This window comes from Muscardinus avellanarius (assembly GCF_963383645.1).
Source record: "Muscardinus avellanarius genome assembly, chromosome: 10".
NCBI lineage: Eukaryota > Metazoa > Chordata > Mammalia > Rodentia > Gliridae > Muscardinus > Muscardinus avellanarius.
In genome coordinates this window covers 29221686-29236967 of record NC_137796.1, presented here as the reverse complement: position 1 = coordinate 29236967, position 15282 = coordinate 29221686, and the positions used below count along the sequence as shown (strand labels likewise).

Sequence of the window (15282 nt, the reverse complement as noted above, 5' to 3'; positions counted from 1 at the left end):
CCGATCTACTGGTGTTCTTAAACTGGCTGGCCAGTAAAAGGAATCATGATTGTCTTCTACCTACCTGACCTTGAGCTCATCGTTGTATACTTTTCTCTTGATTTAAATAAAAAGGGGGTTTTAATTTTTTTTTAGTTCTTCATTTTCCATATTAACTGTTCAATATGAAGCTTTTTCTAACTCTATTGAACTTTTTTGTTATTTTTATTGTGGTAAAATACATGTAACATAAAACTGAGCAGCTTAACCATTTTTAAAAGTACCTTTCAGTGTAATTGAGTGCATTCAGCTTGTATCCATATCCCAAACTTCTCCATCTTCTCAAGCTGAAACTCTGTGCCCAGTAAGTAGTAACTCTCCACCATCTACTCCTATTCCTTCTTTCTTTCTCAGGTAATTTGCTCATACTCCTTACAAGTGGAATCACAGTATTTGTCCTTTTGTGATTGGCTTATTTCACTTAGCATAAAGCCCTCAAGGTTCTTCAGTGTTTCCCTTTTTACTCCTAGGTGATTGCAGATTGTTCTTCCCAATCACACTAACCTAGAAAATTACAGAACGTTAATCATGTTCAGGCTGAGTCTTAGAGTTTTGACACATTTGAGTCATCACACTCTCCCCCGCTCCGTGGGCTGTGTCCCACTGTGACTCACAGGACAGGGTAGACTTATGTTGCCTAAATCCACGTGACCCCAAGGAACTTCTGATGATTAAGAGGACAGGCCACTTGTTGGCATAGGTAATTATTTCCAGCTGCCTGCTGCCTTCCCATCCTGGTGTTGTGGCTTCTGTACATTACGTGAGTTCAGCTTCACATGTGAATTCCATTTTCCTAAATGCTGTAGGGTCAACTAGTTTGTCTTTTCTTCCTTTAAGAGTTCCAGTGCTAAAAAGCCACATCAGAATGCCAAGAGGCTGTCTGTCTTGTTACAGGTTCCCTCTGAACTGCTCCAGAGGGCTCTGTCATAACTTTCTACTGTGCGGGGCTGTGCTTGGGTGCATGAAAAATGCTGTTCTCACTCCATCCCAAGTCTATTGCCCTGTTTATATCCTTTCTCTTTTTCCATCCATTTCTTGCTATTGCAGTAGTTTTTTAGTGTGGGTTTTACTAATTAATAGGAAAAGCAATGGGCCTTTAAACTTCTCAAACATGCTTCTTCTTCCAAAACTTCGAGTACTGATTCTTCTGTGAAGTTTGTGCTTAAATAAAGAGAATGAGTCTCACTTTCTGCCTCTTAGCTTGATGGTTTCAATTTTTATTATCCAACCAGTAAAACACATTTTAGCATATATGCCTGTTATATGGATATTTATCTGTCATAAATAAATATGGATATTTTCTATTATATGGTTAATTATCTGTAAATATTAGGTATAAAACATTATTGTATGATAAAATAAATACTAGTTTTTAAGTGACAAGGTAGGAATATCCAGACCAGTTCTAGTATTGCTTTCCCACACCCACGTGACAAATGGACTTTTTTTGTGTGTGGGTCTAGGGATGGAACCCAGGGGCATTCTACCTCTGAGCTACACCCCCTGCCCTATTTTTTATTCTTTATTTTGAAACTGGGTCTCACTGAGTTGCAGAGGACCTCACTAAGTAGCTGAGGCTCTCCGCGAACCACTATCCTCCAGGTCTCAGCCTCCCGAATGCTGGGATTACAAGTGTGTGCCACCACGCCTGGCTAAATGAACCATTTTTAATACCATTTTGGAGACCACATTTTAACCACAGTGCAGTGACACTCAGATGGGGTTACAGATACTTTGTTACTAATGGTCAATTTGAGGCTGGTCTTTTCCAAGTTCCTGGGGACTGAAAGTCAACTCTCACACTGTCAGTCTCCCTCACTTGCGTTCTGCCCTGTTGCTGTGAGTGGAGGAGTGAGGTTATAGTTGCCCTGATCTCTGTGGCCCCAGGAAGCCCCAGAGGAAGGTGTTGGGTAGGTGAAACCATGACGTGTACCAAGTTTGGAAAACAGTTGAGACTTCATGGCTGTCAGTGCCATCCATCTAACACCACTGAGCTTTTCCAGTTCTGGAAATCTGGCTCAAAATCTCAGCCCCTACCCGTGTTTGAAAATGTGCTTATTAGTTTCTCCTTCATCTCTGTGTGCTTATGGTGTCAACATAGCACAATCTTCTTTACACTGTGAAAAGGATTTGGGTATCTGAGGGAGCAAATCCCTAAGAGCCCAGCTCTGATATTACTGTCAGCTCCGTCGTCTATGGCAGCACCTCTTGGACCATAAAGAACAGTGTGACTTGTGGGCTGCTTTTCTGGTCTGATGATATGCAGATTGAGAAGCTTCTTTTCCTCAGTAGTAAAGTCCTCTGTAGTGTTTTCAGTCAAGGACGGACTGCATATATGATGGGCTCCTTAAAATTCTAATGGAATTGGAAGATTCCTGTAGCCAAGAGAGGTCACAGTGTCTGTAATGTACACACTGCTCTTCTGTCTGTGGTGATGGTGGCATAAACGAGCTTGTGCTGCCAGTTGTATAAAGGTATACCACAATTAGGAACAATATGTAGTATTTGATGATAAATGGCAGCCACTGGTTTACATATTATACTATTTATCATTATTTTAGAGCTCACTTCTATTAAGAGTTACCTAAAAAACAGCCTCCGACAGGACCTTGAGATGGTGCTCCAGAAGAAGGTGCTGTGATAGATTACAGCCCCATGAGTGTTAGTGCCCCAGGCCACTTTCTAGTGGGTCAAGCTGTGCAGATAGACAGTGACACTGATCATCATCCCCCTGTGGAGGCCTAGGCTAATGTGTCTTTGACTCTTAGTTTTTATTTATTTGGTATGGGAGATTGAATTTAGGGGCATTTACCTCTGAGGTACATATCCAGCCCCTTTTTATTTTAAAACAGGGTCTTACCAAGTTTCTGAAGGTCTCAATAAGTTAATGAGGCTGGATTCAAACCTGTGATCCACCTTTCTCAGCCTCCCAAGTACTAGAATTATAGGTGTGCACCAACATTCCAGCTTTTAGTTTTTACAAAACATTTAAAAAGTAAAACGGTATTTTAATAGAAAAAGCTTATAAGGACAGAAATATTTTTGTACAACTATACAATATATAATGCGTTTGAAGATAAGTTTTTAATTTTAATGAAAAAGTAGATAATCTATTTGAAAATTACAAATTCAATTACAACTTCAAGAAAAAATATATGTTTATACATATATAAACAAAAACTGGACCTCATGGCCCTGACAGTCCAACAGTATTCATTCATTTACAGCGAATATTCAACAACAGTACTACTGCTTTAAAAACAGGAAGTGGATTCATTTTTCACTGGAATACTTCTGTCTTTAATTTGTACAACTCACCAAGATTGTTTTCATTCTTAGCACCCTGGGTTCACCAAGATGTAATCTAAAGCGAACCAGCCAAGGCTTTTTAGGAAAAACCCTTTTCCGGGAACTTCACTGCCTGATTACTCCTCTTCTGTGAAGGAGCTGTCCCCACCCGCATGATTCTGAACAACGTGTTGATGTTGTTGCTTCGGATTGCATCCCGACAAGCAGAGATCACCTGGTTCTTTGGTTTTCCAACTATGTAAGAAGAAAAACCAAATCAGTATGTCCCAAAACACTGCTAAAGTGAAATAATAAATCAGAGGCCAGTTTTAAAATAATATAAATCTAGGGTAGAAAAGAGTTATATATGCAACTTCTTACTAATTCATCTTACCACTCTCTTTCTAAAAACGATAACTTGTTAAAAGACTATCTCAAAACAAACTTAGAGGCCATCTCAAACCTAGAAACCAAAAGTAGGTTTTACAGAAAAGAACCAAAGCCTACATCCATCTAGCAAAAAATTATTATTATTATTATTATTATTATTATTATTATTATTATTAGTGGTAGTAGTAGTAATAGTAGTAGTAGTACTGGGTATTGAACTTAGGGGCATCGTACTTCCCATCCATTTTGTTTTAAAACAGGGTCTTGCTAGGTTGCTGAGGCTGTCCTCAAACCTGTGATCCTTCTGTCTCAGCCTCCTAAGTATTGGGATGAATACAGGTATGTGCCATCATACCCGACTAGCAAATATTCTAAAAATTTTTAGACTAGCAAAAAATTTCTAAAGAGGTCAAAGCAGAATTCAGATATAAATCTCACTATACTTCTGCTTTCTTTGATTTAGCCTATTGTTCTTTTTTAAAATTTTAAGTTGGACACAACTCATGAATTTTCATTCTTTTTTTGTGTGTGTGCGTCTGGGGATGGAACCCAGGAGCATTTGACCTCCAAGTCACAGCCCCTGCCCTATTTTTTATTTTGAAACAGGCTCTCACTAAGTTGCAGAGGGCCTCACTAAGTAGCTGAGGCTGTCCACAAACCATGATCCTCCAGTCTCGGCCTCCCAAATGCTGGGATTACAAGCATGCGCCACCACACCCGGCTTCATTCTTTTTTTTTTTTTTTTTTCTTTTTTGGTGGTACTGGGGTTCCTGGAAACCCTTCTACCTCTGGGCTACACTCCCAGACCTATTTTATACTTTTTTATTTGGAAACAGGGTCTCTTGGCTTCAAAGCTGCGGGATCCTCCTGTCTCCTCATCCCAAGCGTGGGGATTACAAGCGTGCGTCACCACGCCCAGCTATATATTTTGAAATTTGGAAACGGGGTCTCTTAAGCCAGCAAGGCTGGCTTCGAACCAGCGCGATCCTCCTGTCTCCGCCTCCCAAGCTTGGGGATTACAAGCTTGCGCCACCATGCCCGGCCTCATTCTTTGTTTGTAATGGAGACTTTATTAAGGGGCTACACTTCCTTTTGGAGATAAACGCTAATGCAATAAGATCTTAGAAAATAAGCTGAAGGTTTTCTGTCCCTTTGAAATCTGGAGATCAAAACTAAATAATAGGCTGACTTGACAGAAACACAAGCAATGGGGCCAACTTTGGAGTGTTAAAGCACAGCTACTTTGGGCCTGGATATGCATATGGAATTCTACCAGCACCGTCAGTGATCCTCACCACCCCACCCAACATCACAAACGAATCCAGTGCTATGAAGCCCGACTTACCACGCAGATGACCTGCCCTTTGAATTGCTTGATTTACTGCTTTAAGGTTTCCTAACAGTTCTGTGTGATTATTACAGCGAATTTTATATCCATTTAGCAAGTCTTTATTAAGATTATAGAGTTCCATATAGCGATTCTTCATTGTTTTCCTGTTAAACCAACAGAAACATAGTATCATTATTGCTAATGTGACAGGCTTTTACAGGCTGGGCATGTATCACTAGCAGAGCACCTGCCTATCATGTGTGAGGTCCTGGATTTGATACCCAGCACCTTGGGAATCAAAAGTCAAGCTAGGCATAGTGGCACATGCCTGTAATCCCACTAGTTGGGAGGCTGAGACAGGAAGATCAGATGTTCAAGGTCAGCCTCAACAACTTAGTGAGACCCTATTTCAAAACAAATTAGAGGGTCTAGAGAGATCTGACTAGAAAAAGCAAAGGCCAGATAAGGCAAAAATCTATGTCAGTTTATCAATGATGCAAGTACCCATCTGGAAAAATTAAAAGATAATTAAGTGGCATATCACATAACAAAAATCAATAGTCTTTATAAATATTCACAAAACCATAATTATAGATAGTAATGATGTGGTAGAAAGATAGTACTTATAATTATAGAAAAGAAAGCAGAAAATACCTAAGCTTAAACTAAACATGGGAAAAACTACAAGAAAAAATTTTTAAAGGAAATAAAAAAATAAAAATACTTAATATGAAATATCTAATCTCTACATGAAAAAAACCCATAAAACATTCCTGAAAGACAAAAAAACATTATTTGAACGAAGACATACTGCCATATATTCTTGTGTGTGTGTGTGTGTGTGAGATACTAAGGGTGGAACCCAGGGGCTTTTCTACCTCCAGGCTATACTCCCAGACCTATTTTATATTTTTTTTGGAAACAGCTTCTCACTAAGTTGCTGAGAGCCTCACTAAGTAGCTGAGGCTGGCTTTGAACCTTTGCGATCCTCCTGTCTCAGCCTCCCAAGCACTGGGATTACAAGCATGCACCACCATGCCCGGCCTGCCATATATTCTTAAATAACAAGACACTGTTGTAATAATGTCAGTCTCATAATTAATTAATTAAATTTAAGCCAGGCATAGTGGTGTACCCCTGTAACCCCAGTACTTGGGAGGCTGAGACAGGAGGCTCAAGGACAGACTTAGTGAAACCCTATCTCAATAATAAAAAATAGAATGGGCTCAGTGTCAAAACACTCATCTAGCAGGCATGAGACCATTGATTCTATCCTTGCCATACCAAAAAAAAAAAAAAAAAAAAATCCAGCCACAAACTCAAAAATGCATATGTAAATAAGATAAAAGCATCATCTCAAGTCAGTGGGGAAAAAATTTAGAGAAGTAGTACTGACTAGAGGTGTAGCTCAGTGCTAAGAGTTTCTGCCTATCATGTGTGAGATCCTGGGTTCAATTCCGAGCACCGCAAAGAAAAACATAAAAGGATACTGAAACAATGTGATAGTCATATGGAAAGAGATAAAATGCAATTTAGTACTACATGAACACTAGGGTAAACAACTGGAAGAGACACCTAAATGTAAGGAAAGAAAAACAGAACTAAAAGAAAGTACAGAATTATTCTATAACAGGAGTAAACTTTTCCAACTTTAATTCAAAATGTAGATATATTAAGAAACTACTCAGTTAACTATATTATAATTTTTTCAGTCTTTACATGGCAAACCAAAATAAGACTTTTAAAAAATATCTAAGCAAAGAGAAAATGTAAATGACAAAACAGGGAAAATATCTGCAACTAATATCACAAATAAGGAATTACTATACTGCACATATAAACAGGAAAAAGATCTGGGTGTGATGGCACACCTGTAATCCCAGTACTTGGGAGGCTGAGACAAGAGGATGATCACAGGTTTGTGGCCAAACTTAAGAACTTAGCGAGACCCTATTTCAAAATTTAAAAAAAAAATTAGATAGGTAGATATAAAGATAGACAAAATAAACAGTTCACACACAAAATGGCCCTTAAAAAGGCAAATGGCCCTTAAAACAATAAGATGGCCAGCATTGCTCATAATATATGACTTCTACAATTCAATAGTTAAAAAAAAAGAACTCTAATTCCCCAATTTTTTTTTTAAGTGAGGCTACTCAGAAGGCTCAGAAGACTGCAAGTTTAAGGCTAATCTGGGCAATTTAGCAAGTCTCTGTCTTAAAATTAAAAAGGCTAGGAATGGCCCGGCGTGGTGGCACAAGCTTGTAATCCCTGCACTTAGGAGGTGGAGACAGGAGGATCGCAAAGGTTTGAAGCCAGCCGCGCTGGCTTAAGAAACCCTGTTTTCAAATAATAAAAAGTATAAAATAGGTCTGGGAGTGTAGCCCAGAGGTAGAAGGGTTTCCAGAAACTCCAGTACCGCAAAAAAAAAAAAAAAAAAAAAAGGCTAGGAATGTTGCTCAGTGGCAGAGCGCCCCCTGGGTTCAATCCAGAGTAGAGCAAGAAGGGGTAGAGATTTGAATAGATAATTGTCCAAAATATATCAATGACATACCAATAAGCACAGTATATGAATAGATGCTCAATACCACTAGTCATCACAAAAATGCAAATTGAAACCATAATGAAATATCACTTCATACCTATCAGGTTAACAATTGTTAAAAAGATGGGGCTAGGGTATAGCTCACTGGTAGATACTCCATAGCATGTCTGAAATCCCAGCACCACCTGCCTCCCCCCAAAAAAGACAAGTGTTGATGATAATGTGGAGAAACTGAAACCCTTGTACACACTGCTGGGGGAAATATAAAATGGCACAGCTGCTATGGAAAACAATGAAAATTCCTCAAAAATTTAAAATAGAAATATATATAAGCCTAAGCCAGGTGTGGTAGTGCACAATTTAATCCCAGTACTTGGGAGGCTGAGACAGGAGGATCACAAGTTTGCAGCCAGCCTCAGCTACTTAGTGAGGCCCTCTGCAACTTAGACCCTGTTTCAAAATAAAAAGAATAAAAAATAGGGCTGAGAGTACAGCTTAAAGGTAGAATACCCCTGGTTTCAATCCCCAATACAGAAAGAAAGAAAGAAAGAAAGAAAGAAAGAAAGAAAGAAAGAAAGAAAGAAAACTAGATAATAGATAGATATGATCCAGCATCCTACTTCTGAGTATTTATCCAGAAGAACTAAAATCAGAATCTTAAAATTAGCCTTCCAATGTTCACTGTAGCACTATTCACAATGTTCAAAATATGAAAACAACCTAAATGTGCAGGGACAGGTGAATGGTAACAACAATTTAGTTAAACAATGGAAAGTACCAAAAAGAAAAAGGGCTATCCATGTTGTGTGTCATAGATCCACCAACTTATTATACTGTTGAGCTATTCTGGATTGTTTCCACTTTGGGATCTGCTATGGTTTGGACATGATGTAAGTCATGTTCCCAAGGTCTATGTGTTGGAAGCTTGGTCCCCAGTGTGGCTTTGTTAAGAGAGAATGGAACAGTGCAGCCTTTAAGCGTGGGGCCTAGTGCAAGGTCATTAGGCCATGAGAGGCCCTCCCTCAGAAGGCACGAAGGCAGTTTTCCTGGGACCCTGGCTAGTTCTCAGGAGGACTGCTGTAAACGAGCAAGCCCGGCTTTCCGTCTCACCATGTGCTCTCTCATTCTTACACGCATGCCTGCCTTGACACCATTCACCGTTAGTGACAAGCCAGTAGGCCCTCGCCAGAACTACCGCCATGTTGTTTGGACTGGCAACCTCCCAAACTATGAGCTGAATAAGCCTCTTTGGTATTTTGTTGTAACAATGGAAAATATACTAATACAGGATTTTTATAAGCAATATATCTATAAATATTCTTATATAAATATCCTGGTTTATATGTACACAAGATTCTTTAGATTATATACTAGAAGCAGAATTGCTGGGTCATAGTATTTTTCAACTTTACCAATAGTGCCATGCTAGCTTCAGCAACTTAGCGAGGCTCTTAGCAACCCAGTGATAGCTAGTTTCCAAATAAATAAAATCAAGCTGGGGTGTAGGTTGGAAGTAGACTGCCTCTAGTTTCAATCCCCAGCACCAAAAAAAAAAAAAAAAATAGTGCCATGATATGCATCAATTTAGACTCTTTCGAGTAGCATCTGAGAGCTGCCCTTCCACTGCTCAGGTTTAATCCTGCACCTGTCCTACCCATGGTAAATACTCACATGTTCCTCATCAAACGAGCATCCTCAGCTCGGACCAGCAAGCTTCGGATCAGATTAGAATTATCAGCCATTTCAGCACTTAGCTTCTGGTGCACTGTATGATATTCGTCCACCTGGAAACCACGAACAAAAAGGCATTACCAGCCAGGCGTGGTGGCACACACCTGTAATCCAGCATTAGGAAGGCTGTGACAGGAGGATCGCAGTTCAAGAACAGCCTCAGCTACTTAGTGAGGCCCTTTGCAACTCAGTGAGGCCCTGTTTCAAATTAAAGAGTAAAAAAAGAGGGCTGGGAGTGTAGCTGTAGAATGTCCCTGGGTTCCATCCCCCATACTGCAAATAAATAAATAAATAAATAAATAAATAAATAAATAAATAAAAAGGCATTGCATCTTCTTAACTAAAAATCTGACATACAGAGAAGATGCTACCTACCATTTACAGAGGCCCTTTTCTTTCTCCTGTTCCCTCATATTGGAACCTATTATTCATGACAGAAATAATACTTTCTATTATTTCATCTCCTCTTCATAAAAATAATTATCCTATGCTGCCTCTAATGATAACAGTCCAGGTAAGCCCTTCTCCTATCTTACCACTAGACGTTCTAGCAGCATATGTGTTAACATTTTTTGTGTGTGTGGAACTGGGGTTCCTGGAAGCCCTTCTACCTCCAGGCTACACTCCCAGACACCTATTTTTTTATATTTTTACTTGGAAACAGGGTCTCTTAAGCCAGCAAGGCTGGCTTCGAACCTGCGCAATCCTCCTATCTCCACCTCCCAAGCATGGGGATTATAAGCGTGGGCCACCATGCCCGGCATATGTTAACATTTTAAGAATTCAGAGTTAGAATGGTTTTATAATTTGGAGCCGATCACAATCCTCTGTTTTTCTTATTTTGAATTTGGGTTTTGAAAAATCAATAAACTGAAAAGCAAGGTAGATACAACCAGATAAGAAGAAAGGCTAGGATAATGAGCTTGTAAAAATATGTAACAATGAATCCCCCTGTTATGTACAAGTATATAATTCACCAATAAAAAAATGAAAAACTAGCCAGGCGTGGTGGCATACGTTTGTAATCCCAGCATTTGGGAGGCTGAGACAGTTGGACCGGGGTTCCAGGACAGCCTCAGCTGCTTAGTGAGGCTCTTTGCAACTCAGTGAGACCCTGTTTCAAAATAAAGAATAAAAATATAGGGCCGGGGCTGTAGCTCAAAGGTAGAATGCCCCAGGGTTCCATTCCTAGTACCGCAAAAAAATATATAATAATAATAATAATAATAATAATAAATAATAAGTCAATAAAAAAATGAAAGACTAAAAAAGGAAAATGTTAATATGACATATATTTTTTCAAGTATCCCCCTAACCCAAAGAAAGTAGGGTGGTCAAGAGATGACCACCTACTTTTACAGAAGAAATCCTTTAGTGAACTCTTCAATACTAGTTCATTTTATTTATTTATTTATTTATTTATTTATTTATTTATTTATTTTTGGTACTGGGGATGGGACCCAGGGGCCTTCTACCTCCGAGATACACTATTTTTTTTAATTCTTTATTTTGAAAAAGGGTCTCACTGAATTGCAAAGGGCCTCACTAAGTAGCTGGGGTTGTCCAAAAATGGCAATTCTCCTGTCTCAGCCTTACGAATCATGAATGCTGAGATTAAAAGTGTGCACCACTGTTATTTTTACAAAAAAAAAAACAATTAGAACATAATTGTCGTATAACATAAGCACATCTGTAGTCCCATTCATCTTCTCAGAGAAAAATTTCAAACTATGAGCCAGGCATGGTCACACATGCCTGTCATCCTAGTACTTGGGAGGGTGACACATAGGATCACAGGTTTGAGGCCAGTCTCAGCAACCCAGTGAAACTCTGTTTCAAAATAAAAAATAAAAAGGGATTGGAGTATGGCTCAGAACTAGAATGTCCTGGGTTCAATTCCCAGTACCAAAAAAAAAAAGCCTACGAATGAGACCACTCTGTCTCACAAGTGCATCCACTCCGTGCCCTCACCTTAACAAGCACCTTTCGTAATTCCTCAAAGTAGACAGGGAAATCCGCTTCTACCTGAAGGTCTTCAATAGCAAAAAACGATGCCATCGACTGGATAATATCACCAGCCAAGTCAATATCATCAGTATTTATTGTGATCTATCCAGAAAAAAAAAATAGGCAGGTTTAGCATCATTATATATGAAACAAACCTAACTGAAAAAGTACCTGAATGGTTCCCTATTCAATACAATACCTGAGCATATCATTATAAGAAGTGATAAATGAGATAAGCTTTAATCCTTAAGGAAATTATAAACCATATTAATTATTTCTTACAGGTAACTATAGCCTAATAAAATACATGAAAATTTCTTCAAACAATGGATATGTTTTTATGCACCTTTGTAATCCCAAACGTTCTCAAATTATACCAGTCTTGCAGACCATACCCAATATCTGTGAAGGCAATGCTAACAGACGGGCTGAAACGCTGAGCTTTATGCCTGACACTGACACCGCCCACCTCGCTTTGCGCTCCATGACTGAAGAGCACAAGCGCAACGCGCGCTGCCCACGGCGTTAAACATTACCTCTCCGCTAGGCTTTATTTTTATGTAGAGATGGCTACCATTCCGTAAGGATGTGAAACACACTTGAAATGGAGCATTCTGAATGTTAGTGTCTTCCGGGAACAGAAAGTTCTGGTGGAGCCACATAACAATCTTAAAAATGAATAGAAGGAAGGGAACTTTTTTAAAGCACAGTCAGCATGGAGAGATTGCTCCCTCACCAAGAGAATACTAATCACACTCCCCTTCCCCTCCTCACACGTGTGCACATCTCCTTAAGTAACATTCATAATTATGTCTGGCCCCACTACAGGCATGATTTTACACAGTATTTTCTATTTAAGACATAATCTTACACCAGGTGTACAAATGACTAAAACACAATGCTAATTCTGTTGACAAGACAGCCCTTCTATCTTCTAAAATTATCCCATTCTATTTGTTAAGAAAAACTTTAAGTACACATCCACACACACCACGGACATAAAGACACTTCCACACATTAAGTTTTAATGTTGGTAACAGCAATATTTTATAGTAGTTTGCAACACAAGTTCCATGTAAGAATCATTCATGAGGCCTTGTAGAAGGGTCCACCTGTTGAACTTCTGATTCTACATACTGGGCAGGGGCCTGAGAAATTACGTAGTTAAAAAGTCTCACCAAGAATCCTAAGGCCCAACCAACGTTAAAGTCCAGTGATAAGAGTCATTTAAAAAATACAAAGTGCTGTCATATGTAAATCATGTATCCTGGGGGGCCCCTTAGAAGGTGGACAACACTATCTTCCCTTACAGAGGCTCAGACTGGTGAGGGGAATCCCCCCAAATCAACTGGAATTTAACTAAGGTAGCATTTAAACGCAAAACATGTCCCAGCTCCAAGTACCACTTTTTCCATTGTTTGTTTGTTTGCCCAAGCTTGCCCCGAACTCCTGAACTCAAGGAATCCTGTTGCATTCCTTGTAGGAGGCTTCCTAGCAGCTGAAACTGCAGGCTCATGCCACTGTGCCCAGTTTCTCTTTCCATCTTGATGTAGGTTCCTCTTAAAACACTAAGTCAAAACAATCACACTAAGATCCTATCAAAAGAGGAAATAAAAACCAGTAAGAATGTGCTTGTAGGGAATTAAGAACTAGTGAAAATTCACTTGTAATTAAGGATTGCTCAGAAAATAATGTGTGTATTTTTTCAAAGTGAGAAAAGCTATTTTATTACAAGTTATTAATCAAACCATGCTACATAATTCTTTCATATCATTTTTACTGCTACCAACATTATACCTTCATATGACTTCTCTCTTTCTCAAAGTAACATCTAAAGGACTCCAAATTGTAAATGCATTTAAAGAAAAGCCTGCTACTCACCCTTTGTGCCCGCTCTGCAATGACCAAGTTGACGTAACTGAGGGGCTCGCTGGCAGAGTCTGGGCTGGTCAGTGCATACATGGAGAATCGGGGCAGCTGTTTTGTCAATTCAAATACATGAAACTGTGTGCTGTGGCCAACCAAAGAAATACAAGAGAAGTGTTTACACAGTGTTATTTCAAATCATTTTCTACTTAAGACATAACCTTACCTTCAGTGTACAAATGAGTGAGGCACAATGCTAATTCTGTTTATGAGACAGCCCTTTTATGGGTATACACGGCTTATACCTCATTCTATTCTTTAAGAAAAACTTTAAGAAAATAAGGTCACCACTAAATCATCATCAACTAATATTTAAGAGTTTCACTGAAGAAAACCCCACAAACACTTGAGGGTTAAAGTATTACCATAATGATACTTGGGAACTGAAGAAGATAGTATGAGCCTATACATACACAAGCATGCACCAAGTGTTTAAAACACCCTAAAAGAATATGAAAAACTTTTCTTTTCCAAAAATAAATGGTTTTTCTTAACTAGCTGAGGTTACATATAAAGGTAAATCCCACTTAGTGGCCAGAACTGTAAGCTGACAAGTCATCAGTTAAAAGTGTGTGTGTGTGTGTGTGTGTGTGTGTGTGTGTGTGTGTGTGTGTGTGTTTCTGGGGCTAAAACCCAGGGTCTCACATGCAAAACATGCATACTACCATTGAACCATCCTTCTAAACCCCATTAAACATGTTTTTAAGAAAAATTGTGGCTCTGAGACCATCTGATTAAACACAGAAAATAACTGTCTTAAACTTACACCCTCCCACACAAACACACACGTTTTTGAAAACGATTTTAAGTTAGAGAAATAAAAGGTCATGGGAAACCTTGACTGGCTGGCAGAACCACTAAATGGTTTCCCTGGCCCCACAGAACACATGCACAATAGAAAACCTACACATCTTGCCCTCCTCTAGGTATTCTATGGAAATAAACTGTGACTTGTAAAGGGTCACCTGCTTCTGTAACCCACAAAGATTTTCAAGTGAAGATCCACAGGGACATCTTTGGGAGGCGTAATTGGGATGCGAATAGAGCTGGAGAGGTTGTGAATACTGGGGTGTACCACATGGCTTTCACCTACAAAAATTCCCTCTGCAAAAATCAATACTGCTCGAATGATGGTGTCTGCAGAGAAGAGAAAAAACAGCAGTTCAGGATCTACTCCAAGATGGCACAGGCACCGACAAGAACCAACTGTAAGTGTGTCTTACCATTTGATGTGGAAATGCACAACTCCACGTGAGCAGCTTGCGTCTTGGTTCCCAGGCTGACAGAGAGGGAAGAGTGGAGCTTGGTATTGGCTGGGATTATGCCTCTTTGCCCATCGGCCTCATTCACTGCACTGCTCAGTTCAGCCTGCAAAACACCCCACTCCGTTCACCAAACACTGAATTGATGCCACTTTAAAAAATATGGCTATTTAGTTTCAAAAGGCAGGCCCCATCGCCTGACTAATCTGAATCTTTGGAATTCAGAGAACTCACCTCATTAGCATTCCCTTGCTCTATCTGGCCCTACGGGAAATATGCATACCCTTGCCTCTCCTGGTGGTTACAGTCCACTGGCCCTCATCGTGACTTTTACATTCTTTTCATATTGTTCTTTAAAATGGTGGGGGCTGGGAGTGTAGCTAAGTGGTAGAGCACATGCTTAGCATGCACAAGGCCCTGGGTTCAACATCCAGCAGTAGAAGAGAGACAGACTGGAAGATTTTTTACTTGATATACCAAATTCAAATATAGTATTGTTACGGATTGGAAGAATATGGTTTAGGGAAACTGTTCCCCGGGGACCCCTGCTAGGGTCCCGGACACAATTTCCCCCAACCCATAACAAAATCCAAAACGACAAAAACCAGAAAATTACCGTGGGTTCTTGTCCTAAGCTAAGAAAAAATATGCATAGCTTGGACAGTTGCTAAAGATTTAAAGAAGTTTATTAGAAAGATAGAAATACAGAAAATAGAAATACAGCCCCATGCCAAAATGGCATGGGGGGGGGTGACTCGAAATGA

At 39.5% G+C, this 15282-nt stretch overlaps 1 protein-coding gene across 1 annotated transcript in view; it reads right to left on the bottom strand.

Moving 5' to 3' along the window:
• Nucleotides 1-2131: 2131 nt before the first annotated feature.
• BBS2 (Bardet-Biedl syndrome 2) overlaps nt 2132-15282 on the bottom strand; it is a gene marked incomplete at both ends in the record, with an annotated part of 32452 nt that continues 19301 nt past the window's right edge. Inside the window, 9 exons of the mRNA XM_080703524.1 lie at nt 2132-2340; nt 3439-3582; nt 5063-5211; nt 9264-9376; nt 11295-11432; nt 11867-11998; nt 13212-13341; nt 14222-14393; nt 14480-14624. Of these exons, the coding sequence (XP_080559650.1) occupies nt 2132-2340; nt 3439-3582; nt 5063-5211; nt 9264-9376; nt 11295-11432; nt 11867-11998; nt 13212-13341; nt 14222-14393; nt 14480-14624 (1332 nt within the window). The remainder of the gene's footprint in view (nt 2341-3438; nt 3583-5062; nt 5212-9263; nt 9377-11294; nt 11433-11866; nt 11999-13211; nt 13342-14221; nt 14394-14479; nt 14625-15282) is intronic.